The 26,965-nt window shown below is 45.4% G+C and overlaps 1 protein-coding gene across 1 annotated transcript; it reads right to left on the reverse strand.

Annotated features, from left to right (window-relative positions):
* Positions 1-26,965, reverse strand: KCNK13 (potassium two pore domain channel subfamily K member 13). Its single transcript, XM_046007873.1, has 2 exons — positions 26,788-26,965; positions 1-1,169 (listed from the first exon to the last, which is right to left on the reverse strand). The coding sequence occupies exons 1-2, from the start codon at positions 26,963-26,965 to the stop codon at positions 277-279; spliced, it is 1,071 nt and encodes a 356-aa protein (XP_045863829.1). The 3' UTR covers positions 1-276.

Raw genomic sequence — 26,965 nt, forward strand, 5'->3', positions numbered from 1 at the left:
TAACCTTCGTTTGGGATTTTTATTTCCAAATGAAGAACAGAGCAACAGGAAATAGAGGCTTACTTAAACCCTCCCTCCCTTCGGCAGTTCAAACGCTGGAGGCAGATGGGTAAAGGAACAGGGCCAAGGTCTTGGGCTGCTTTGGTGATTCATTCTTAGGACTGATTTAGACCTTAGAGGAGAAGCACTTTCTATGGCTGGGCCTTCAGAGGGTGATGGGACAGCTCCAATGTGTCCACTCTGCCGGTCCCCATGCACAGTGTCCACTCCTCACTCCTACCTGTCCCCACTGGTCTCCGCTAGCCTGTTGTTCATGATCGCAAAGGCCCCCACCCCGCCTGAGAACTCATTGTCCCGGGACAGCACGCTGGCCTGGGGCGGGCAGCCGTTGGCCGTCTCCGATAGCTGCTTCTGGAGGATGGCCAGCGAGACCTTGTTGGTGGCCAAGAAGTCCTTCATGGAGATCATCTCCCCTGAGAGACGCCGCCCATCCGTGTCGCTGTCCATCACCCCGTCCGTGTCTATGGAGATGTTGCACCTGTTCTGGACATTGCCCGGCATGACCACGTTCCTCCGTGATGGCAGGAGTTTCCTCTGGCATTGTTGGCAGCACCCCCCATCCATTTTCCTCAGGATCCAGTTCACGGACTGTTTGATGAGGATGGAGATGACATTGAACAAGGAGTAGATGCAGCAGACGCCCATGAGGATGAACACGAAGTTGGCGAAGCGGTAGAGACCTTGGCTGTCATACTGGGCGTTCTGGCTGCTGACAAGGTCCCCGAAGCCAATGGTGCTGAAGGCCACAAAGCAAAAGTAGAGTGAGTCGAAGTAGCTCCAGCCCTCGATGGAGGTGTACATGGCCGAGGCACAGCAGGAGATGAGGAGGGAGGCCACGCAGAGGATCAGCATCACGTAGTACACGGAGGGCTTCCAGCCAGCCAAGCTATCCGCCTCACTCCTGCCGGGGTTCTTCAGGCTCTCCTGGGGCAGGGCTCCTCGCCTCTGGAGCTGCCGCTGGTGGCACGACTTCATGATGTAGGCGATGACGGTGATGAGGCGCTCCAGGAAGAGGTTGAAGAACAAGATGGTGCTTGCACACCCAATGAGCCCATAAAAGATCAGAAAGATTTTTCCTCCTACTGTCGCTGGAGTTGTCATCCCAAACCCTGCAGGAGACAAAAATCAGAGGAGAGAAGAGTGAGGGAACGCGGTCAGGGTCTTAGCTGTCATGGCTGGCAAAGGACCTGAAGAAACAGCTTCATAAAAGTACTCACTCCTAGACTTTCTAGGAACAAAGGGGAGAGCTCTCATTTCCTTTTGAAGACACTCAGTGTTGTTCAGAGCTGTGCTGTTGAAAGCTTGTATGGGGCCACTGTGTAAATCAGAAAAAGGCACGTCTTCCTCCAGGTGGATACAGGCAGCCAAAAAAATGGCGGGGTGATGAGAATGTGAGCTGGATTTCAGGCCTCCCCTCCGGACTCAGCTAGATATCCTATACAGCATGCAACCTGAACAACCATACTCAGCAGACACTGTTCAGACAAAGGTTCGTACAGAAAATCGGCTTACACAGACTCATCATAATTCATTTATTGCATAAATACTTATTTGGTGCCATTCCAGGAACTAGGGATTGAACTGTAAATAAGCCAGATCTGGTCCCTGCCCTCATGGGGCTCTAGCCTAGTGAGGTGATTACTACACTGTGTAGGTGTTGTGTTGGAAGAAGTACAGTGTCCTATGGCAGTGGCCAAGAGTGGAACCATTCTCAGACTTGAGGTTCTGGAAAGACTAAGCAGTGATACTTGAAAGCTACAGAGAAGTTAGGCAGGCAAGGAGGTGTGTGTGTGTGTGTGTGTGTGTGTGTGTGTGTGTGTGTGTGTAGTGGTTGTGGTGGTGGTGGTGGTGATAGTAGTGTTCGAGGTGGAGAACAGCCAATCCTAGCATCTGTAGAAATGAGAAATTTGTTCAAGGTGTTCTCATCTTTTGAACAAAATTCTTCAAACATATACCTTCTATTTTGGGAGTGAATACTGAGGTGTTGATTTTTTATGGTTTGATCAAATAAAAAACATCTCTCTTGCTTTCCTCTTACTGCTCACAATTTCTACCTTCTTGACCTTTCTACCCATGCACACAGACATTTGCTAAGAATACCAACTCCAGGACAATAGGCATCACTAAGAACACCAAGAAAAAGAGAAGAGCAGTGATTCACTCAGTGTTTCTCACTGACTGGTGCTTGGGGTCAGCTCACCCTGAGGAACATGGAATCCTTCTAAGCAAATGATTCTGTAACCACGAGAAGTCTGATCTGTTTGAGGGGATGGGCATCAAAGTCTCTGAATACAAATGCCATTCAAAAAATAAGTACTGAGCTTGCCTCCCTGGGTTCAGCCTTTCATTCAAACCAAACCTTCTTGTTTCCATTTTTTCTTTATTATCAAGTTCAGGTTCCTAACTTGGGCCCCATCACTGGGATCTTGTGGACTCAACCTTATCCTCTTTCCTGATGACAACCTGCTTGTCCCCAAGCCAAAACTTTACTTCATTGCCACAGCTGCCCATGGCTGCTTCCCCGTGCCTGCTGGGAAGTGGTCAAGTCAGACCTTGCTGTGTGGGGGCTTTTTGGGGTCATGACCTCCTGCTGTCCTTGGGCAGAGAGCCAAGGGGTCACCCTTCCCAAACACCTAGCTACACATACTGTGTTACCACCTGGTTTTTCAATTCAATTTGATTTTCCTTCCACAACCCAGGTCTACACGAGTAGACCCTGTTAACAGCCTATAACCAGAAGACTGGAGGAAGATGGTGAATCTAGCTTTTTAGCTGGATGGGACAGGATGATGTGGTAAGGAAGGAGTGAGGGGCTGGAGATACTTCCATTGGGAGTTACGGTCATGGACCCTAATGGTAGAGAGAAAAGTAGACCCTCATCTCTTCCCTGGGAACTCACTCAGCAACTCTTGGCACTGCAGGTTTCACTTATTAGGTATCTTCATTATGTAAAGAAATATTTTGCCTTGGGGCACCTGGGGGCTCTGTTGGTTGAGCATCCTTCTCTTGGTTTCAGCTCAGGTTGTGATCTCAGGGTGGTGAGATCAAGCCCTGTGTCGGGCTGCATGCTCAGTGTGGAGCTGGCTTGAGATTCTCTCTCTCCCTCTCCCTCTGCTCCCACCCCACTCCCCTGCCTCTCCCAAATAAATAAATAAACTTAAAAAAAAAAAAAGAAATACTTCTGTCTTTGCTGTGTTCTCTGTTGTTAGTATCTTTCATTCTTATCCTCAAGCTCAAGTTGGAACAAGGTGGTTGTAAGAGTGGAGAATTTAGAAAAAACTGACTGAGTTTAATGACTGAACTGAGAGCAATGTCTTTCTCTCCCAGGCCAAAGAACACTGAGGAGAACCAAGGTGTCGAGTAATTACTTCCTGGTTATCCGCGGATGTTGGGACACCTCCTCTGGCTCAGTGACGCAGTGAAACTTGCAAATCTTTCTGCACTAAGAAATGAACAATGAAGGCTGGAGCCCTTGCCCCAAAGCCGTAAGGCCAGATAGGTCTCACAAGTTTCTTCAGTGGAGGCAGAACTGAGGCAACAAGCAGGAAAAAAGAGAAACATTTATCTAGGGCCTTTTATTGATCCAACAATATTCCAGAAACTGGATAAAGGCATTGAAAATGGGGAAAGCCAGAAATAGCAAGGGAGGGGGAAGGGGAGGTTCTTGTCAACAATCAGAGGAGAGCTTTCTCATGTGGCACAAGATTTAAATGGGCAAATGTTTGCTTCTCCAAAATATTCCTTTCTGATCCTATAGGTGACTTAATAATTTTAGTCTGGGAGAATTGGGAAGTTAGGTATAGCTCTCAGCCAAAGTTGACAACAGTAATTTATTAAGCACCTGTGAAGTTCAAGGGCCAGCACTAAGTGTTTTGGGCAACACAATGATTAGCCGGACAAGGTCCTTGACCTCAAGGAACCTCGCATCCAGGCTAGGACAAACAAACTGCTATCTACAAAGCAAGGCATAGAAAGTCAAGGGCCAAAATAAAGGCATGATGGAGTTATCTGGCTTCAGCGGCCCAAATGTCACCTCACTTGGAATGAGTGACATACCGGTGCGTGACCAAAGCCAGCTGACAAGCTTAGTCAATGGACTTCCAATGAATGATACATCTAGCTGATGTGGGGACAAGTCCCAGGGATTTAAAATTTCTAGAATCTGTCTTGTTTATTTGGTTTTAAATCATTCAATTTGATTCAAGAAGAGAGGCCACAAGTTTTGATCACCTACCGTATTGAACTGGGAGCCGCCATCTTTTTAATCAGCAAAACAACAGCAAATGGCCTACGTGGGAGTGCGGGGGAAGCACTGGGAGGCAGCAGGAGATGGTCTGCAGGGAGAAGGGTTTCCACAGCTTCTACTGCTCTCAAAGCTTAAAAGTGTGGAAGCTCATAACACAGGTTTTTTTTTTTTTCATAGAATACCTTCCCTTTTTTGAGCACCATAACACTGAACATTAGGGATGCCTGGGACAGGGAATAAGAACCCTCCAGGTCCCTCTTGGAGGAAAAAGTCACAAGCATCACCAAAGATCTACTCTCTGCCGAATATCACTGCCTCCTTGCACCCTTGCTGGGGAGCTGGGTGTTTAGTATTAGTCTAGGAGTCCCATTTGACAGATGAGAAGACGACGACTACAGAAGAAGTAACTTGCCTATAGGTATAAAGCCAGAATTAGAACCTAGGTTTGTCTCCCACTCTTGTGCTCTTAGCACTGACTGTGCTAAGTGAGTGCCAGCCACTGTCAGGTGTAGCATCAAGAGAATCAAGGGAGGGGAATTAACCAAGCATCTATATTCCATGCTTTACATAGATACCCAGACCACAGCGGCTGCCAAATCCAGTACCCAAATCAGGCGATTGGCTTGCATCAGATACTGAAACCCTACAATTTTCATTTACTAAAACACATGTTTCTGAATGTATGTGTGCCTCTTCCAACAAGTGATGTAATTAAGTCAGTTTTAAAAATGTGCTACACCCCACGCATTTTGGTCTCCGTGTGTTTCACAGGCACACAAATGAAACTGATTGTCACAGGTGGTGCTTTTCAGTATATAATTTATTCTCTGCACTTCAAGACTGAGGTCATCTGATTTGTGTCCAACTCCTGAGTCTAGGAGCGCCTGAGTTAGCTGACTGAGGACCAAGGGCTCATGAGTTTGGTTTGGAGTCCAAGGACTCCAAGGAAGCTTGCCTGGCAGTCCACTTCATTCTGGCTCACTTGAACCATTTCAGATATGTTTCAATGTGACCCCTAGGGGAGTTCCTGGGACCAAACCAGGACCTGGTGTCTTTGGGGCCAGGAAGGAAGCAGCCAGAGACTGCCATAGTCCTAGTCAACCCCAATAGAGCTTTTCATTTAAACCACAAAGAGAGGAGAGCAGACCTGTAGTCTCCCAGCATTTTATGTCTATTCTGTTGACCACCATTTAAAAAAAAAAAATTAACCAAGGTAAAACACTGAAAAGCTCTGCATGATGTTATTTTCAAACATACAACGGGTAGAGAGAATACTATAATAAATCCTCATTTCCTACTTCCAACAATTGTCAACATTTTGCCAATCCTGGTTCTCCTATCCCACCCCATCTTCTTGATTTGCTGGAGTATTTGAAAGTAAATCCCAGACATCACACCATTTCATCCATTAAGAAGGATGCACTGGGGCATCTAGGTGGCTCACTTGGTTGAGCATCTGACTCTTGATCTCAGCTCAGGTCTTGATCTCAGGGTTGTGAGTTCAAGTCCCATGCTGGGGCTTGAAAAATAAATGTAAAAAATAAGAATGGGTCTGTAACAGAAAAGAACTTTATTTTCCCAACATAACCACACTACTACACCTAATAAAATTAACACTAATTCCTTAAAACCCAGTAATACCTAGGCCATATTCAAATTTCTCAAAAATACCTTTTTACAGATCTGTATGAATCAGGACACCAGCAAGGTACAAGCTTCATATCTTTTAAGTCTCCTTTATTCATTGACAGTCTTCCCTCCCATTTTTTATGCCATCGATTTGTTGGATAAAAGCGTCCTGTAGACTTCAATCACAATTCTTTCTAGAAACATTTTAAATACTATTTTATTTTATTTTTTTTATTTGGGAGAGGGAGAAGCAGAGTCCCCACTGAGCAGGGAGCCCAACATGGGGCTTGATCCCAGGACCCTGAGATCATGACCGGACAGAGCCACCTGGGCATCCCCAGAAACATGTTTTTAAAAATGTCTATTATGAGTGCCCTTAGATGAAGCAGAAAATCTCAAACGCTGTATAGAAACATATGAATTGGCATAAACTGTCCAGAAAGCAATTTGGGAATGTCTCAGTCATCTTAAAAACATTTGTATCTTTTTCTGTTTTTTTTTGTTTGTTTGTTTGTTTTTAGGAATATGTTCCCTCAAAATATCAGAAATATGACTCATTATGTACACTGATGTTCACCATATCTTTGTTATTAATAATGAAAATCCTCAGCAACCGAAATGCCAGATAATAGGGGAATGACTAAATAAAGTAGCCAGTAAAATGACATATTCAGAAAGTTTTTAATGACTAGAGAAAATGTAAAGCGGAGAAATGCAGAACCAAAGTGTGTGTGCAGAGTGACTCAAGCCTAGTGCGTGGGGCATCCCTGTAAAATATTTGTTGGGGGAAGGAATAAACTTTCTCAAATGCATTTATGTAACTCTATATACATGGTAGCAGTGAAGATATTGTTTTTGGTTGCCAGTAATAGCAAATCATAAATAGAGGTGACTTAAACAGGAAGTGGATATAAATGATTTCTTAGAACATGAAACTTGGAGGTAGGGAGGCTCCAGGGATTAATTGGGTGGCTAGTCTGATGGCTTTCCAAATGATCTATGAACCCAAACAATTTCACCTTTCTGGCTCTGGCCCTGTCAACAGGTTGGACTAGTTCCTCCCCATGCCAACAACTTTGGGCATTAACTCCTCATACACTAATGTCCAAAGCCAGAAAATGTGTTCCTGCCTTGTGTAGGTCTTTCTAAGAGCAGAGAATCCTTCCCAGAAAGCTCCTGGCAAAATTCCCATTATACATCATTAATTAGTATAAGGCCCCTTCTCAAACCAATTACCTATAAGAGGAAAGAATTTCCTCTTAGACTGGCTAAGGTTTACTGGAGTTTCTTGGAAAAGAGACAGACCCCAGAACCAACAAGTTCTGCCACAAATCTATACAGAAAAAAACAACATAAAGGGAAAGAGACAAAATTTTTAATCAGGTTGTTTTTGTGTGGTGATAATTTGGGTGATTTTATTTTTTTATAATGCTTTATATCTTTCATTACTTTTATTTATTTATTTATGTTTCGTTCTTTCATTACTTTTAAGCTGAGAAAAAATGTGTTAACATATTCTGGAAGGTTTCCTCAAATGACAGGCAAACACCTGCCCAAAACAATCATCCCTCTTGATTCATTCTTCTCAATACACTGAGAAATTGAAATTTGACTTGCATAAACTTCTCATCATCTTTTGATTTGGAAGTTTTAAACCTCTTTTTTTTTTTTAAAAAAGATTTATTTATTTAAGAGAGAAAGATCACAAGTAGGCAGAGAGGCAGACAGAGAGAGAGGGGGAAGCAGGCTCCCTGCCAAGCCCAATGTGGGGCTCGTTTCCAGGACCCTGGGATCATGACCTGAGCTGAAGGCAGAGGCTTAACCCACTGAGCCACCCAGGTGTTCCTAAACCTCTTTTTGTGAGATGAAACTATAGAGGGGTCTGTGGGTGTTTTTGTTTTTGTTTTTTTAAAGATTTTATTTTTTCATTTGACAGACAGAGATCACAAGTAGGCAGAGAGGCAGGCAGAGAGAGAGGAAGGGAAGCAGGCTCCCTGCTGAGCAGAGAGCCTGATGTGGGGCTCGATCCCAGGACCCTGAGATCATGACCTGAGCCGAAGGCAGAGGCTTTAACCCACTGAGCCACCCAGGCCCCCAGACCTTCAAGTTTTAATTAGGATGGAAAATAGGCAAAAACAGACCCCACAATGGGCCACCTGGGTGGCTCAGTCAGTTTGGGCTCAGGTCATGATCTCAGGATCCCTGCTCAGTGGGGAGTCTGCTTCTCTGCTCTTTCTCCCTCTCCCCCTGCCTCTCGCCCCACTCACAGTGCTCTCCTGCTCTAAAATAAGTCAATAAATCTTTAAAAAGTCTCAAAAAACAAAAAAGAGACTCTATGGATTATTTTTATGGGGGTGTGGAGGCAGGGTTTGGGGCCCATTGGTGCCCAATGATGGAAGACTTGAGGGTCTTACCAGGCACAGTCTTTTGTGGATTGTGGAACCACAACTTGTAGAGCCGAGAGGAATGTCACAGCTTTCTAGTCCAAGCTGTCTATGTTATCGGGGGAGGAGGAGAACTGAGGCACTGAAAAGCCAGGTAATCTTGAGGGGTGGAGGCTTGGCTTGAATCCAGGTTCCCCATCCAGATTGCCCTCCCTTATTCTTGTTGCCTGTGGTAAATTGTTTTTCAAATTCTGAGCAAACTGCTCCCATCCCTGTAAGAGGTAAAGCCTATTTCCCTTCCCCTTGAATCCTGGATCACCTTGAGAGTTGCTCTGACCAATTATATGTTGGCAGAAGTCATGCTGCATTTGTTCTAGGCTTAGACAGTAAGAAGCCTAGGAATTTTATCTCTCTTTGGACCCCTGAGTCACTATACTTAAAAGTGTGACCATTTAGCTGGAGAAAGAGTTCCAGCCCCCTTCCAGCCTCCTCAGATACTGGGTAAATCCATCTTGGGCATTCCAGCCCCAGTCAAACGTGAGATATACCAGCTGGTACCCCGAGGAGCCAGAGAACCACCAGCTGAACCCAGCAGGTCCACACAATTGTGAGATATGTCCATGATTCTGGTTTAAGCCACTCATTTGGGGCAGTTGACCACATAGCAATGAATAATGAAACATCTTCTCTCTTGGGCTTGCAATTTTTTCACCAGGCATCTTCTCCCCACCATTTCTGGATTGTTCCAGCTCATCCCTTCATGCTTCATCGATAATTGAGTATAAGGGATTTAAAGAGTGTCAAGAGGAGGTCTGCAAGGAGTTTGGAATTTAATGGAAATTCCACTTACAAATCAAGCAAGTTCTTGAGCCTGTGTGATATTATGAAACAGACACCAGCCGAAGGCACAGGAAGGGTGGGATGAAGAAGACATTCTACTGTTGATACATATTTAGGTCATTTCTGCTTGGGGCTATTAGGAATCGTGTTTCTGTGAATACTCTGGTGCATGTCTTTCGGTGAACACACACACATATTTCTCTTGGATACCCATACCTAGGGGTGGAAGTGAGGACTCACACGATATTATATGTTCAGCAAAGTGGATGCCCTGATTTACCCCATTCCCCATCAAGGTATGAGAGCCCCAGCTCCTTCATATTCTTGCCAATATTCATTTTAACCATTCTGGTGGGCACGCAGTGGTCTTAATTAGCATTTCCTTGATGCCTATTAAGTTGAGGATCTTCTCACAGGTTTTGTGGTCATGTGGGTATCCTCTGTAGCATGCCTGTTCAAATGCTTTGCCCATTTCCTTTTTTTGTTGTTGAATTCTAGGTGACACAGGAAGAGTGACTCTCTAGGCCCCGGGTGGGTTTCCAATTTGCTCAGTGAATTTACTGCCCCATCTAAGCAAGGGCATTTGTTCACACGACCTGTTGGCCAACCTTATCTTGCACAGCACTCATTCCTCCAACGAATTATTTCTAACATTTCTTTATTTTTTAGAAGATTTTATTTATTTATTTTGACAGAGAGAGATCACAAATAGAGAGGCAGGCAGGGGGGGTGGGGGGAAACAAGTTCCCTGCTGAGCAAAGAGGCTGATGTTGGGCTCAATCCCAGGACCGTGAGACCATGACCCGAGCTGAAGGCAGAGGCTTTAACCCACTGAGCCACCCAGGCGCCCCTATTTCTAACATTTCTTATGCTAGCCACTACCCCTACAGTGTAGATTTTGGCAACAACATTTATCGTGCTTAACAGTGACCTCTTGAAAGTAGATTACAGAGTAGACACGTCATTGATGGCTAACTGCCTCCGGGGTATAAGCTGAAGTTAGTTTACACAAAAGTGCGCTTACCTGCTTATAATGAAGTGTCTTATGGTAAGTGACCACTCAAACAATGTAACACCAGAAAGTGCTCATGGTAACACCATGTGAAAATCTTCATTTGACAAACCAGGGTTTGAGCCCTAAATTGGAAGCTCTGGCCATGCACCAGATACTGCCGCATTCTGTGCAAACTAAGCAATTTCCATTCACCTCACACTTGACTTGACTAACCCCATACCCTGGTAAATCAAAGGCAAATGTACAAGCTAATCACTTAAAATCCTACTTCAAGACCTTCCACAAATTTTAAAAGTCATTGCCCTCTCATCCCAAACACTGTTTGTTGAGTTCCGCAAGACAGAATTCTGCCAACAAACAAAATTTCATTTTGGCTTGATGGGATTTCACACCATACCATGTTTGTGTTCACTATAATTTTCCTTATACAAACTAAAAAAAAAAAAAAAAAAAAAGCAGTCCCTACGAATAATTAAAATTAAGCTAAGAATGTCTCTCCTTGGACCTGGTTCTTTCTTCACAAACCACCACTGGAAAATTCCCAAGAACGGCCAATGAGATGTAAAACTAGCTTTGTCTGTCCTGTTTGGGGTTTCCTCCGAAGTCTGCCAATAAGCCCTTGTGGCTCCCGTGTGCTTAATAAATCAGGTCTGCTCAGGAGAACTTCAGCTCTCAGCTGGGCACATGGCAGGCCCTTCAATTCCATCCAGGTATGGTCATCCGAGCCGACTCCTCCCTCATCTATCTGGAAATAAACTGGAGGGGTAGGTGGCAAGATCAGGTTAAGCGAAGAGATACTGAATGGTCAGTTGGGTAAAACCTTGTCTCAGCAACTTAGTTAAAATGGGGAGAAGACTGGGCTCTGTCCCTTTAGAGAAAGAAAGTACTGCATGCTAGGAACTAAAAAAAAAAAAGAAAACACTACATGGAGTGCCAGAGTGGTGATGGGGTGACCCTTAATAGAAACTTGGGGTAACAAGAAACTGGGACAATCAGTCCCTTTGGACACATGTACAGGAGGTATGGAGGGAGAGGTGTGCGTGCTGCGGGAAGTCGTGGGGCGGCCATCTGTATCTCATAGGCTCTGAGAAGCATGGATGAAGTTTTATGAGTTTTCTCAAGAAAATGCTTGAAGACAAGGGTTTATGAGGGCAAAGCGTTCACCATCAGAACTTCCTTCCTCTTGGATCATTTGTAGATGTTGAGGAGAGAGCCATTGGAGGCAAGTGTTGACGTGACATTCAAATCAGGCAATATACTTATGAGGTTGCAGGCATTGCGCCCAGAACGTAGGAGGGTGGGACAGGAGTGGGTGTTTAGAAGATAGCTTCTGCCCTCCAGGAGCATCAACCCTGGTCTAGGAGAGAAAGTACTACAACAACACACAAGAAGGAAACATGCACTAGGTTGTTTGTCAAGTCAAGTAAACTCTTTTTCTTTCTTTTTTTTTTTTTTTAGATTTATTTACTAGAGAGAGAGTGCATGCACAAGAGTGTGAGTTGGGGGAGGGGCAGAGGGAGAGGGAGAGAGAATCTCAAGCGGAGTCCACGCCAAGCTTGGAGCTTGAGGCATGGCTCGATCCCAAGACCCTGAGTTCAAGGCCACAACCGAAATCAAGAGTCAGATGCCTGACGGACTGAGTCACCCAGGCACCCCAAATAAATTCCTTTCTTACCTTTTTTTTTTTAAGGTTTTATTTATTTGAGAGAAGAGAGAGGGAGCAGGAGTGGGAGGATAGGTGAGGGAGAGGGAGAAGCAGACTCCCTACTGAGCAAGGAGCCTGACACGGGGCTCAATCCCAGGACCCTGAGATCATGATCCCAGCCAAAAGCAAATGCCCAACAACTGAGTCATGCAGGTGCCCCATAAACTCCCTTTTTGAGTCACCTGCAACAACATAAGAGAGAGATAGAAAACTTCTGCCAAGCTTCAGGGAAGATGGATGATCTGATCATACCTTTATTTACAGTGTGAGAAGTGAGGTGAGTGAACAAGGTAGAAGCAAACAATGATCACTTAGGACAAAAGTCTTAACCTTCAGTACACATGAATATTCCCAAAGAAGCTTTTCAAAAACTACAGATTTTTAGACCTTGCCCTCAGAGCTTCTGATTCAGGAAGTTGAATGGGACCAGAAATCTGGCATCTTAAATTAGTTCCCATAGTGATTCTGGTACAAGGACCACAGACCCCACTCTGTGAGATACCACTAGCTAGGGTTGGAGCACAGGCATGGGAGGATGGGAAACAAAGGTCATGTCTGCTTGGGTAAGATTCTAAAGTAGGGCCTCACCCAAACCAGTGAAGGGTATGATGCTTTCAGGATCCTAGAGGCAAAGGCAACCTTCATTTCTTTGGGGTATCAACATATGAGGCTGAAAACATTCAGATGATACATTATATTTGAATACGTTGTCTTCAGAAGTTCTGGGACAGCTGTGGGGCCAGGACAGCAGCAGACACGAAGACACTTGCTCTCCTTCCTTTGGACTGGTGGACTTCCAAAGTAGTCAAGGACTTCCTACTTCCTCCATTACCTATGGCGACAAAGGCAATGAAGAGAAGAAAGTGACACTTCCTTCCCAGTAAATCCATTTTCTGGGATGGAATCAGGTGGGTGCTGTTCATGGTTTATTTTTGTACTATGAGGTTTTGGATTATTTGGGTTGTGGGGGAGGAGGGAGATGCAGAAGCACAACTGAGGGCTGAGGGGGGCATTGGTTCTAACTCAGCTTTCTGCATGGGCATTTGCTTATTAGCACCTGCTGCCATGGGAGCTCACTTTGGTAAAGAAAGAGACCCAGATTCCATGTTCCAGGCAGTGCTTTCAGACTGTAGTACCCGAATCACTGGTTCCAGAAATACCCAAGGAGCTTGTTAGATACGGACCCCTGAGCCTTCCCTACTGGATCTGCATCTCTGGGGCTGGGACAGTTCCCTGCCTGCATATCAATGAGAAGCAATTAGCATTTCCTTGATGCCTATTAAGTTGAGGATCTTCTCACAGGTTTTGTGGTCATGTGGGTATCCTCTGTAGCATGCCTGTTCAAATGCTTTGCCCATTTCCTTTTTTTGTTGTTGAATTCTAGGTGACACAGGAAGAGTGACTCTCTAGTCCCCGGTGAGAACCGTAGAGCTGGAGAATCACTGTTCTGGAGTTTTCCATTCAAGACAGGAGTGCTCAGTGATGTAGGAGACCAAAGGAGGGCTGGCAATAACTTCCTGCTTTTAGGAATTTGATACCTGCACTCTATTTGCAGGTACGCAGTTCCTAGCTTCACGTCTGGTGGTGAGAAAAGCAATGGAAATGCTGATTTGGGGAATTTCCTCCTTCGTTCTATGACCTACTGGTTCATGAGTTCTCTGGGTCCTTAAGAACATGGCCATTTGACCGTTTATTCCAGCTCCTTGAGTCGGCAGATCAGTGACGTAAGAGGATGAGGGCAATAGTATGGGGCACTCATTCTGAGCCAGACGCCATGCTTAGCACTTTGCATGGACTCAGTTTTTCAATTCCCATTCTGACCTTGCGAAGTGCAAATATTATGTTTCCCCTCCTGTATGCAAGAAGCTGAAGCACACAGAGATGACAGAACTTGGCTTGGAGTCACAGAGCTAGCTAGTTAGAGGCCTGGGTTCTAGTCCAGACTCGTAGTAACGTAAGTGTGTGATGGTCACCACTTATTCTGGGGGTCCCTTTGGTAAAATGAGGATAGGGTGGCCCAGACGAACTCCAGGGACAGTCGGATTCCAGTATTCTGTGACTCGGGTGTGCAGAGCACGATCCCGATCATCTCAGGATTCTGGAGAGAGCTCACCTTGCATCTCCAAGGCTCTCCTTCTACAGGCCAGGCAGGTGACACGCTAGATCATGTGAAAAACATTTCAATCTGTAACATTTCTCAAAGGCAAAGACGTCACAGGCTGATTTGAAGCACTTCTCAAAGCAGCCCGGCAGCAGAAGAGAAATCACATTTTTGCTGTACGTGGTGTTATTTTTCTGCGACAGTTACTGTCGTGGACACACACATTCAGGGTTCTTAAGAGTCCCGGATATCTCTGGAATTTGCTGTTTTTCAGATTATTGTTCCTCTCTCATTTTGATAACAGCAAAGCCTCTTTGACAAAAGATGGTATCGTAGGTAGAAAGATTAAACAATTTTTCAGGTAATTTCTGAGCTGGGGGACGTTTCTAGACTCCTCAGCAATGAGTCCCTTACAGGTCAAAAATGAATTACTGCTCTCCTGTCCATAAAAGCCAAAAACCGGGGTGTGAGACATAAGGATTCTGGAAATCATTTGCATTATGACAAGTCACAATAATTTCCGTGCTCAGAAGGTAACAGAAATTAGCCTCGCAGAAATTGGAAGAACGTCAGCGCCTGCAGAGGAATCTGACGAATTTTGTTTTCCTGGGAGAGAAATTTTGTTTTCCTGGGCAATCAGCTCTGGGTTTGATGCTTTCTCCAGCCCTTTTCCTCCTCGCCAACACTGGGCTAGTATGATGGCTGGAATTAATGCTATCATTAGTTCTGACTTTGCCCTCATTTGAAAGGGGGGAATTCATCTGATTTACTTCTCTTGGGGAGACGTCCCCGATCCTAAGTTTCTTAACTTGTACAGTAGGACACTGCTCCTTCAAAGCAAAGCACCTATAATTACGTTCTCTTTGGAGCAAAACTGCCCTGCCCCAAAGTCTGAAGAAATGGTTCAGTTAAGTAGAATGTCACTACGAGACAGGGCACATAACTGATCATAGGTGCTTCTCCTTCAACATGAACGAGAAGGTCTGGCTCCGGGACCTGTTGAGGAGCTGTGGAAAAAATCTCCATTTTGATGGGCATCTGGGTGAAATACAAGTCAGCTGGACTACCTTTTCAAATTTCTTGCTGCTGGTGAGAGGGATGTCAGGCTCCTGTGGGTGAGTGGCAGATGGTACCCACTTCGGACAAGGCTGCCTTCTTCTGCTTGACCTGGAAGGTTCCCAGCCCGCCTTCCCAACACCCTCTCTCTCCCCTCCCCACAGCAGCTCTATAGCCCCCTGGTGGGATCCTAGTGCTTCCAGAAATCCAGTTTGAAAGCCAAAGACCTAGAGCATATTGGTGGCTCTCTCATCTGTTATGGTTTCACTAAGATGCCTGAAGCAGCAAGAATGGAGCATGGCCTGGGCATAGGAAATCATATACGACTTAAGAAATCAATGTGTTATTCATAATATGGTAACATACTCTCCCCAGCCTACAAATCTGCTCTACAAACTCGTGAAATTTCCTATGTGTTATGGACTGACCGTTCAGGAACTTGCCAACTCATATGTTGAAACCCTGTTCCCCAGGGAGATGTATTAGGAGGTGGGGGCTTTAGGGAGGTAGACAGATCAGGAGGAGAAGTCAGCAGTCTGGAAATGGGAAGGGAGCTCCAGAGCCCAGCCTCACCTCAGACGTCCCACCTCCAAAACTGTGCAAAACAAATTTCTGTTGGTTATCAGTCACCCAGTCTATGGTGCTTGTTACAGCAGCCCAAGTCAGTATGTTACTATGGTACCATTATGAACTTTGCATGACCTAGAATCTCCTAGAAACATCTGGTGAACATCCTCATATTTGCTATGAACATAAGCTCTAGCCTTAGGGAACCAAAGCTCCCTACAGAAAATGAAGCTTTTCTTCCCTCTTCTTCCTTCTTTCCTTCTATTCTGGCCTCCTTCTCCCCTCCCTTCCTCCATGTCTTTAAAAGATTCTTTGGAGACATACGACTCATACCTTGTTCTTTTTTTAGAGGCACCTTCTTGGGGGTATCTAGAAGAATCAGTGCTCTGTAATAAGCTATTCTTTGAGGGTGCTCCATTGAGCCCTTTTCTGAAAAACATTTAATTTTGATATTATTATTAGTTCTAAAAAGCAGTCATAAGTTTCATTTGCCCAGAGCCAGTAGGGAATCCATTTCAGAAAGCATTGTGCTGCTTGGGGCACAAATAGAATTGGTATAATAATTTAACCACCAGAGGAAATGTTAGAAAATACTGTCTGTCGCACAATGGTATTTTAGCTAGGCATGGGGAGAGAATGGGCTGATTCGTTAGGATTTATTTTTCCATTGAGGGAATAAATCCCGCAGACAAATACCACCCATGAGCTCAGGCTGTCAGGGTCCTGGAATCAAGGCCCTCATCCGGCTCTCTGCTCAGCGGGAAGCCTGCCTCCCCCTCTCTGTGCCTGCCTCTCTACCTACCTGTGATCTCTGTCTGTCAAATAAATAAATAAAATCTTTAAAAAAAAAGAAAGAAAGAAAGAAAGAAATGGAAGTGTGTTGGGTCACCTGGGTGGCTCAGTGGGTTAAGCCTCTGCCTTTGGCTCAGGTCATGATCCTAGGGTCCTGGGATCGAGCCCGCATGGAGCTCTCTGCTCAGCGGGGAGCCTGCTTCTCCCTCACTCTCTGCCTGCCTCTCTGCCTACTTGTGATCTCTGTCTGTCAAATAAATAAATTTTTTAAAAACTGGAAGTGTGAGGAGACAGACAGCAAGTCTGAGACGCCCAGTGCAGACCAGAACTTGGGTTCGCCCAGAATCTGCCAGCCTTCTTGTCAACCGCACTGTTAATGCTGAGCAGGACCAGATCTGGTGGCAACAACCAAAGGCTGGAAAAGGACCACGACATCATTATCCCTGGGGGGACGACAAGAGGAATGAACAGGGGCATGTTCAGATAGAAGGTATCGAAGAGAGCAGTTTAAAGCCTGAACTTGATCTCAGTGACTCTCCTATCTGAGTCTACGCTCGCTGGAGGCTTTTGGGAGGTAACACCAAAGATGTTCTTCTGATGACATCATTTCTAGTTTTAGGCAAAACCGGCTCTATAAGGAACATTGACCTAAGTGGTCCCCTTGCCCCTGAAAATTGGTTTTTTTCTCTACCTTTCTTCAGTGTTCCTTCTCCTTGACAGGACATGCCGTTTTCACCTCTGCGTCTTCAACAAACTTTGAGCGTGTTTACCTCACGCCGGACGCTCAGCTACTAGTTATCTGTGAATAAGACACGAGCTCCCAGTTTCTCACAGCTGTGTTTCTTCCACAAGCTATGCTCGCTTTCTTCACCATCTCCTCCTCTGTTGCCCTTTTCACATGCTTATCAGCCTTTTATATTTCTTCGTCTGTAAATTCCTACTCACATAGAGTCTGTTTTCCTACTAGGGTATTTGTTCTTTTTCCTACTGATTTGAGAGAGCTCTTCATATATTTTTAGAAAATTAATGTGCCACCTTTTATGTATGTTGAAATATTTTCCCCAATGTATGTCTGCCTTTTATTTTTACATAAAGGCTTTGAGCTTTGCTGAAGTTTAATTTTTATGTAGGGAAAGCCATCGGGTTCCATTAATTTTTCTTTGTGGCCTTTGTCTTTAGGAGTCATGGAGGGAAAATTCCTCCAGGAAAATACTAGTATTCACTTAAGATTCTAATTTATGAAAGCCATTTAATAATGAAGTCCTCTCCATGTGTGGTAACCTATCTAAAATTCTTAAAATAGTTTTTCTCAGCACCATTTTTCTTTAAAATTTTTTAAAGATTTTTTATTTATTTACTTGACAGACAAAGATCACAAGTAGGCAGAGAGGCCGGCAAAGAGAGAAGGAGAAGCAGGCTCCCTGCTGAGCAGAGAGCCCAACACGGGGCTCCATCCCAGGATCCTGGGATCATGACCTGAGCTGAAGGCAGAGGCTTTAACCCACTGAGCCACCCAGGTGCCCCTCAGCACCATTTTTAATTGAAATTTTTATTGAGATAATAACAGATTTATAAGCAACTTAAGAAGTAATACAGAGAGAGTCTGCTGATACTTTACCCAGTTTTCTCCAAAGCTAATGGTTTGCAAAACTACAATGTAGTATCATGAGCAAGATGTTGACATTGATTGAATCCATTGGTCTTATCTTTCCTCCCATTTACTTGTATGTGGGTAGGTTCAAATTTTTTTAAAGATTTATTTATTTATTTGTCAGAAAGAGAGAGAGAAGCACACGAATAGGGGGAGTGGCAGGCAGAGGATGAAGCAGGCTCCCCAGTGAGCAGGGAGCCCAATGCTGGACCGGATCCCAGGATCCCAGGATTATGACCTGAGCTGAAGGCAGACGCTTAACTGACCCACCCAGGTGCCCCCTGTGTGTTCTATAAAATTCTGTCCCGTGTGTAGGTTGTATAGACCAGTTTTAGTCTATACTTTCAAACTCTCTTTAAATACCACTTTTATCAGAGGCAAATTTCCTACATTTGGTAAGAAATACATTCTATATTTTGTCCCATCAATCTGTCTGTCCATGCTGGGACTGCAACAAAAAATGTCAACAGTTCTCTTTCAATACCCGTGACAACTCCTCTGTCTGCTCCCCTCTTGTCTTCCTGCTCCTTTCTCCTTTTTCTTTTCAAAACTGTCCCGCTTATTTTTATGTTCCAATTTTCCTGATGAGCTGTAGAATCATTTGGTTAAGTTCCAGAAAAGATTTTTGGATTCTGATTGGAGTCGCCTTATATTTAGAGACTCATTTGTGGAGAAATGACATCCTTACCAAATTGAGTTTTTTCCACCAGGAACACAATGTATCTCTCTCTGTTTATAGAAATCTTTTAAAAATGAGCCTTAGTAGAATTTTGTCCTTGTTTCATATGAATCCTGTCCAAATCTTGTCAACACGGATTCCTGTTTCACAGTTTTCTGTCGACATGAATGAGCCTTTCCCTCTACCACATATATTTTTTGGTTGTTTTCTTTTCCCTTTTATCCCCCCAAGCATTTTATTTATTTATTTGAGAAAGAGTGTGAGTGAGGGATAGCACAGCCAGGAGAGGGGCAGAGGGAGAGGGAGGAGCAAACTCCTCGATGGGCAGGGAGCCCAACACGGGACTCCATCCCAGGACCCTGGGATCATGACCTGAGCTGAAGTCAGATGCTTAACCCCCTGAGCCACCCAGACACCCCAGTTGTTTTCTTACTGATTTTTTAAAACTATGATCAAACATCTGTAACATAAAATTTGCCATTTTAACTAATTTTTTTAAAATTTTTTAAAGCTTTTTTTTTTTTTTAAAGATTTTATTTATTTGACAGAGAGAAATCACAAGAGAGGCAGGCAGAGAGAGAGGAAGGGAAGCAGGCTCTCCGCTGAGCAGAGAGCCCGATGTGGGACTCGATCCCAGGATCCTGAGATCATGACCTGAGCTGAAGGCAGCGGCTTAACCCACTGAGCCACCCAGGAGCCCCCATTTTAACTAATTTTTAAAAAGAGTTTATTTATTTATTTGACAGAGAGAGATCACAAGTAGGCAGAGAGGCAGGCAGAGAGAGAGGGGGAAGCAGGCTCCCCATGGAGCAGAGAGTCTGATGCGGGGCTCGATCCCAGGACCCTGGGATCATGACCTGAGCTGAAGGCAGAGGCTTTAACGCACCAGGCGCCTCCATCTTAACTATTTCAAAGATCTAAATCAGTAGTACTAAATCCATTCACAGTTTCTACAACCATCACCACTACTGATTTCCAGGACTTGGGCATCATCCCAAAGAGAAACTCTGTACCCATGGAACCGAAACACCCTAGTCTCCCTTCCTCCCAGGCCCCCAGCAACCTCTATTCTACTTTCTGTGTCTATGGCTTGGAAATCAGATGGTATTTGTCCTTTTGTGTTTGGTTTCTTTCACTTAGTATCACGTCTCAAGGTTCATCTGTGCGGTACCGTGTGCCAGCACGTTGTTCCTTTTTTTTTTTTTTTTTAATTTTTTTTTTTTCTTTTTTACAGAGAGAGAGAGAGAGAGAGAGATTACAAGTAGGCAGAGCAGCAGCCAGAGAGGGGAGGAAGCAGGCTCCCTGCCAAGCAGAGAGCCTGATACGGGGCTCGATCCCAGGACCCTGAGATCATGACCTGAGCTGAAGGCAGAGGCTTAACCCACTGAGCCACCCAGGTGCCCCACGTTGTTCCTTTTTATGGCTGCGTCATAGTCCTTGTGTACGTTTAAGTCACATGTTGTTCATCTGTTCATCATTAGAGGACATTTGGGTTTTTTCTATTTTTCAGCTATGGTGAATGATGCTGTGCACACCAGGGAATGAGTATCTGTTTCAGTCTTTGCTTTCAGTTCTTTTGGATATAAAGAAATGGATATAAAGGATATAAAGAAAACAGAGTTCACAACTTCCTATTAGTGGCATACGGTAGGACGAAGGCATTACATGTTTTTTAAAGAGAGAGCATGGAGGGTAGGAGCAGAGGGAGACAGAAAGAGAATCCCAAGCAGGTTCCACAACCAGTGCGGGGCCTGATGTGGGACTTAATCTCATGACACTGTGATCATGTCACGAGCCAAAATCAAGAGTTGGACACTTGGCCAATGAGCCACCCAGGCACCCCTTACGTTTCTAACTAGGAAAAAATATTACCATCCGCATCCCCAGTAAAAACCCCCAAACAAAACAAAAATATATGCACTCATCCTTCAAGGCCCTCACCAAAGGCCTTTCCTGCTTCTGGCAGGCCCTGACCTCCCTGAACTCACGGTGACAATTATTGACGAACTTGTCCATTCCTAGACCATGAGCTCAGCATGCCCCAGATAGGCAAAACTTTAAAATTTAATTATTAAAAACCAAACAAAACAGTTCTCTCTTTATGCTCTTGAATGTTCTGGATGTTTCTTTGCAAAGGCAAAGGGGCTGGTCAGAGTAGATGCAATAGAGAGATTCTTCCAACCTTGCCCAAGTGCTTCAAGGCTCAGAAGGCAGGATGATTTATCTCAAGGGATAGGTTGTCCATCAACATCTAGGTACTTGCTGTAGCTGGCTAGCTGACTTAGAACATACTGTATGTCTCGCCTGCTCTCGTCACAGATAATTTCCCTTTCTAAGGTGGGCGTTCTTGTTGCACCATGGCCTGAAGGCCTGGTTGGGTTCCTGATCAGCAGTTCTCGTATCCTGTTAGGTGTTAAGCTCCTTAAAAGCAATCTTGTCCTGGAATCCCCTATGCACACGTGTTCATGTACATGTGCACGTACACACACAAACACACACACACACACACGCACCAGCTAGGAGGACCAAATCTGGGATAAGACTGTCTGGGTCCGATCCGAGCCCCAGCACCTTCCCAAGGACACTCAGCAAGAAAGGTCTGCAGGGAGTTTGTGGGCTCCAGCAGGGTCTGATCATGGCCTTAACCTGGACCAGATTACTCCACCTATACCTCAAGTTTCTTCTTCTGTGACCCAGGATAATAGCAATACCTTTCTCATAGGATTTTTGTGAAGACTGAATGATCTAACACAGGGAGGTGCTAAAAAAAGGCCTTAGAGTTGGAGGAGTTAATCCTTGACGGCAGGCAGCTGTTCCTGATGTGTGGTGGTGCTGGGCATTGGGTCTCACACACGGTGTTGGCTAAGTAATACCTTCTGTGAACTTGCATTTTCATTGTACACCTTGGGAAAATTTATGTCATCACAATGGCCTAATCCCGTGGAACACAGACCACCCTGCCCTCCTGCCCTCACTGTGTGGCACCTAGAATAGCATTTCCCTTTGTATTTGCCAAGGAGCAGCTGCCGGCAACAGACAGTGTGCAGTGATCCCGCACGGGGATCTGGGAGGACTGGGCATAGGGCTCTGGGAGCAGCAGGTGCCTGGAAGGAGAGGAGGGCCAGGCACAGAGGCCTCGGTTTCCACTTCCGATCTCTAATCTGAGCAGAGAGGCCCTGGCTCTGCTTGGCTGAGGGGTCCAGAAGCTCCCACACAGGCACTCCTCCATTGAGGGGGCCCCCCGTCTCTCACGGGCCCAGCTGGAACAGCTCCAATGTCAAGTGCTCAGAGAGGACTGTCCCAGTCTGTGGTTATCTTGCATATCTGGCCATTTCCACATCTCCTGCAATAGAACATAAGCTTCTTGAGGGCAAGGGCCTTGTCTCTTATGTTCACGGTTCTATCCTCAGCACCTAGCCCAGAGCAGGCATGTGATAGATGTTTGCTGAATACTTGGAAAGAAAGGTAGGCAGGCAGGCAGGAAAACAACCTTCTTCTTTTTCCACACTGTCTATTCACCCACTTCTGCCTCAAACACTGCCTCCAAGAAGCCTTCCCTGATTCTCCAGCCCTCCAGAGAAGTACTACCACAGCACAGGGCTCTGGTCCAACTCTCTATTCCTACAGAGCAAACAGCCTGAATTTCTCCATGTACCCACGCTTTTCCTTACAGCCTTATTGTCCTTTTCTCTAGTTGCTGAGAGCCAAGAAAACAAGACTGTAAACTATTCAAAAGTGGAACTGTGCTCAGGTTGGAGTTACATCCTTGCTCCTCTTGCCCCCAGAGGCCAGCCCAGCTGTGTCCACATTTACAGGTCAAGGCATGGGTCAAATCATGAATGCTTCCTTTTAAGAACCTGGACTTAGCCTGCTCCCCCCACCCCACATCAGTGACAGATAATAAACAAATAATCTTTGTTCTCCCATCTCTTTCCCTGATAAACACCAGCTGGGAAGGCATGTTGGCGGGGGCAGACAGAACACTTTCAGACCTGGTATCTTAGCACAGCCCCTCAAAGGAGACCCCTGGCGCTCTGGGACACCTTCTTTCTGGGCCACTTACAGGTCTGCTCTGGCTGTGGTTGGTTATGTCCCTTCTGCCCTGCAGTCAACCTGAAGTCTTGTGCATCTCAGACGAGGCCACGGGACTGAACCTCATTAGAGGATTTCCCGGGAAGGGGTGGCTTATCTCTATTCTCATCTGATGTGTAGCAAAAATAAATGACATTTTTCTTGGTTTCGGTAAAACTGGATGCTAAGACAGGGTAAGTCTAATGGGATAAAAAGATCCGGCTACAAACCTAGCGGCCTGTTTATTGACTCTAGTTCAATTAATATTCTGGCTAACTGGGAATTACAACAGAGAGTAAACACATGTGCAAATACCAGATCAACAAAATGGGATTACGACACAGATTCTGCCATATTATATTTAAAACTACCTTTGATGGTACAGATGGTATTTCAGATTCTCGAAGTACATCATCAGAATGACCAAAATGAGCACACATTCTTTTGAAATAGCACCGATGGGAGTGTCCAATTATGTGAGATTTTTGCTGCTTGATATCCAATAAATGTGTTTCTCTAGATTTATTCGAGAATAAGCTCTAGTTTCTCCAGAATCCAAATATACCCAATTATGCAATGTGCAAAGGCCCCATCGCTGGCCTGGAGTCATATAGAACTGACTGGAAAGGTGCCCCTGGGACACATGTGCAGGGCTGCAAGGATCCCACAGGGGGCTCGAGGGGAAGGGGGAAGTCCTGCACCATGAGGCAGTGGACCTCTTGCTTCAGCTACTCATGCGTGGATGACCCTGGATGTGATATTGAACCCCTCCGTGCCTCAGTCTCCTCATCCGTAGGATGGGATGATGACGACAATAATACTTACCCCACAAGATTGCTGGTCAGATTTCATGAAATGAAGGGGACAAGGCACCTGCCAGCCTCTCATAGGTTTCTCCCCAACATTCCCTGAATATATTCATCCCTCGCCCACAGTTACCAATCTCAACAACACTGTGTCACAATTTTGGTGGTTTCAGTATTCAAAGACAATAGAAGCTCCCTAAAACACCCTGGTGTGGACTCTCCTGCGCAGCCTCCCCCTTTAGCCTATTAAATTACTCTCTTCAGTTGGTTTCCAAGACATGAGTCTTCTAGTTGTCTTCCTAACTCAGTGGTTTCTCCTTCTCCGTCTCCTTTTCTGGCTCTGCTTTACCTCCACCCACTCTTTAAAGATTTTATTTATTTTTTTGAGAAAGAGAGAAAGCATGCACAGGCCAGGCAGGGTAGGGAGAGACAGAGGGAGAGGGAGAAGCACACTCCCCGCTGAGCAGGGAGCCCAATATGGGGCTCGAGGCTGGGACCCTGGGGTCATGACCTGAGCCAAAGGCAGACACTTAACTGACTGAGCCACCCAGGCACCCCTCATCTTTCTCATTTAAGTGTCAGAGTGCCCAGCCCTTAGTCCTCGGGCCTCTTCTTCACTCCGTGTTCATTCTTTTAATGATTTCATCCAGTGCCCCAATTTTAAGTTCCATCCAAATAGCGATGTCTTCTAAGTGACATCTCTAGTTTGAACCTTTCTCCAGAACTCTGGACTCATATATCCTGCTGCCTAGGTTACTTCTCCACTTGGATATGCAAGAGCGATCTCCCAAACGGCATGTTCAAAATGGAGTTCCTGACCTTCCCCCTGAACATGGCCCACCCACAGTCTTCCCTATTTCAATAAAGAATAACTATATCCTTCTGGTGGTTCAGAACCAAAACAATCACCCTGGACTCCTTTCTTCCTCCCATCCAATCTGTCAAGAAATCCTGTTGACTCCACCTTTCAAAACAGAGTCAGAACCCAACACTTCTCATTCCCTTCCCTGCCACTTCCCTGGTCCAAGACATGTCTTCCCAGATTCTTGTAGTACCCTCTGGACTGGTCTCCCTATTGTTATCCTTGTCCATCCTGCAGCTCCAGAGCCATCCTTCTGGAACATGCCACATCCTCTAAGGCCCTAAACACTCCAGTGGCCACCCATTCACCTGGGATGAAAACCAGAGTCCATACAAGAACCCACAAAGCAGATGCAATCTGCCCCCTCCCCAGTCCCACCTCTGATTCTCCAAACCCCCCCACCACCCCCCGTTCAGCTATAATGGCTTCCTATGGGTACTTCTCCATCCCAAGTCCACTCCTACAACTATTACCCCCTTCGTTTTTCTCCTAGATTCCTGCAAGTTTCACCCCTTCATCACTTGCAGATCTTTGCTCAAATGTCGACCACTCTATTTGGACAACCCCCTCCCAGAACTCCCATCCCTCCTTCCAGCTTGTTACCAGAGCATTTGTCGCCATGTACTATACTGTGTGTTTTACATTTTTCTTTGCTGTCAACCTCTCTCCCCATTAGAATGTTAGTTCCATGAAGACAAGATTTTGATTTTAATTATTCTGGTAAAAAACACACAACATGAAATCTACCATCTTAATAAACCTTTAAGCATACAGTGCAGTGTTAACTATGTGCCATCATCATACAGCAGATCTCTAGAGCTTTTCATCTTGCATGACCGATGCTATACCCACTGAAGAGCCACTGCCCATTTCCCCTCTTCCCCCACTAGTCCCTGACAGCCGCTATGCCATTTTCTGCTTCTAGGAATCTGACTACTTTAGATACCACCTACAAGTAGAGTCACACAGTATTTATCTTCTTGTAAGTGGTTTCTTTCACTTAGCATAATGTCCTCAAGGTTCATCCATGTAGCAAATGGCAAGATATTCTTCTTTTTTAGGCCTGAATAATATTCCACTATATGGATAGACCATATTTTCTTTATCCATTCCTCCACCAATGGTCATTTAGGTTGCTATTGTGACTAATATTTCTTTAAACAGAGGAGTGCAAACATCTCTCTCGGATCCTGACTTCAATTTTTTTGCATAAATTCCCAGAAGCGGGATCGCCCAATCTTATGGTAGTCCTAGAGGACAGGGATTTTTGCCTATCTTGTCCATTGCTGTGTCCCCAGGCCCTAGGATGATGTCTGAAATACAGCAGGTACTCGATAAATGCAGTCATCTTTTCTGCAACACTGGACATAGCCTGATTACCTCCATTACAGCTTTCACAATCATTCCCACAGTAAGATTTCTGATGCAACCTCTTGCAGGGGAAGGGTTTGCTAAGTGATTTAACAGGGTAAGCAAGTGTACAAGGGAAAATAATGAAATTAACTAAGAGAATAAGTGATTTTCAAATACCCTCAAACTAAAAACCACTCTTTATGCAAAGGGTTAAAAATTCTTTGTAAGCCATCCTTATTGGTGACTCTGGCAGTTCTGAACATTTGTATGGTCCTATTAACCCTTCCAGTTGTTATGGCCATCAGTACAACAGCTGAACTGGGATGAACCAAGGATGACTGGGGTGAACTGGGATGACCAAGAACCAGACTGTAGGCTGGGCTAGGCTAGTGGAGCCTTGTGAGTGGAGAGCATGGCATTGTGGGTAGGAGAGCATGGCATTGTGGGCAAGCACAATAGGTAGGGGAGCAGGTATTGTGGGTAGAAGAGAGAGCACTGTGGGTAGGCAAGTGGCATTGTGGGTAGGAGAGCACAGCATTATGGGCAGAACATGGCCACTGTGGTAGGAAAGCCCAGCTGCAGTGTTGGTAGAGATCATTCCGTACTTTTGGCGGACTCAGAAAATGCTCATGGTTTCAGGCCAAACCAAAGAAAACATGAGCTACCTAATTATATAGCCAGGTAGAAGCCAAGTACAGGAGTCCTGACAGAAGGCAGAGTGCAGGGTCAAATCAGAGATGAGGGACCTGCAGAGACCAGAATCCAAATGAAACTAACTCCATCAAGTGGCAGGGCCCATGGTGGGGTGGGGGTGGGGGGTGGGGCAGTCACTATCATCTGGTGCCCCGGGATAAAGGCCATCTGCCTTCGCTCTTGGCACATTCCTTGGTGGGTGTATAAAGGCTTCCTGGTGTTCCTGCTCTGGGGAGAAAGGCTGGGCACACGGGGCATGTGTCTGGGGCCACCTCACCTGAAGAGACCCCCGCCTCTGAGTCTTCCTCACAGCTCAGAGGCCTGCAGGCTACAGCCCTGTTTCCTCCCAGGATTCTGCTTCCGGTTCTGATGGCATCAGATGGAGGACCGAGGTAGACAGGAACTTTATCTATACCACAGTATTCCCTAAACACCCGTCGCGTGCCAAGCGACAT

The sequence above is a fragment of the Meles meles genome, chromosome 6 (assembly GCF_922984935.1).
Source record: "Meles meles chromosome 6, mMelMel3.1 paternal haplotype, whole genome shotgun sequence".
NCBI classification, from domain to species: Eukaryota; Metazoa; Chordata; class Mammalia; order Carnivora; family Mustelidae; genus Meles; species Meles meles.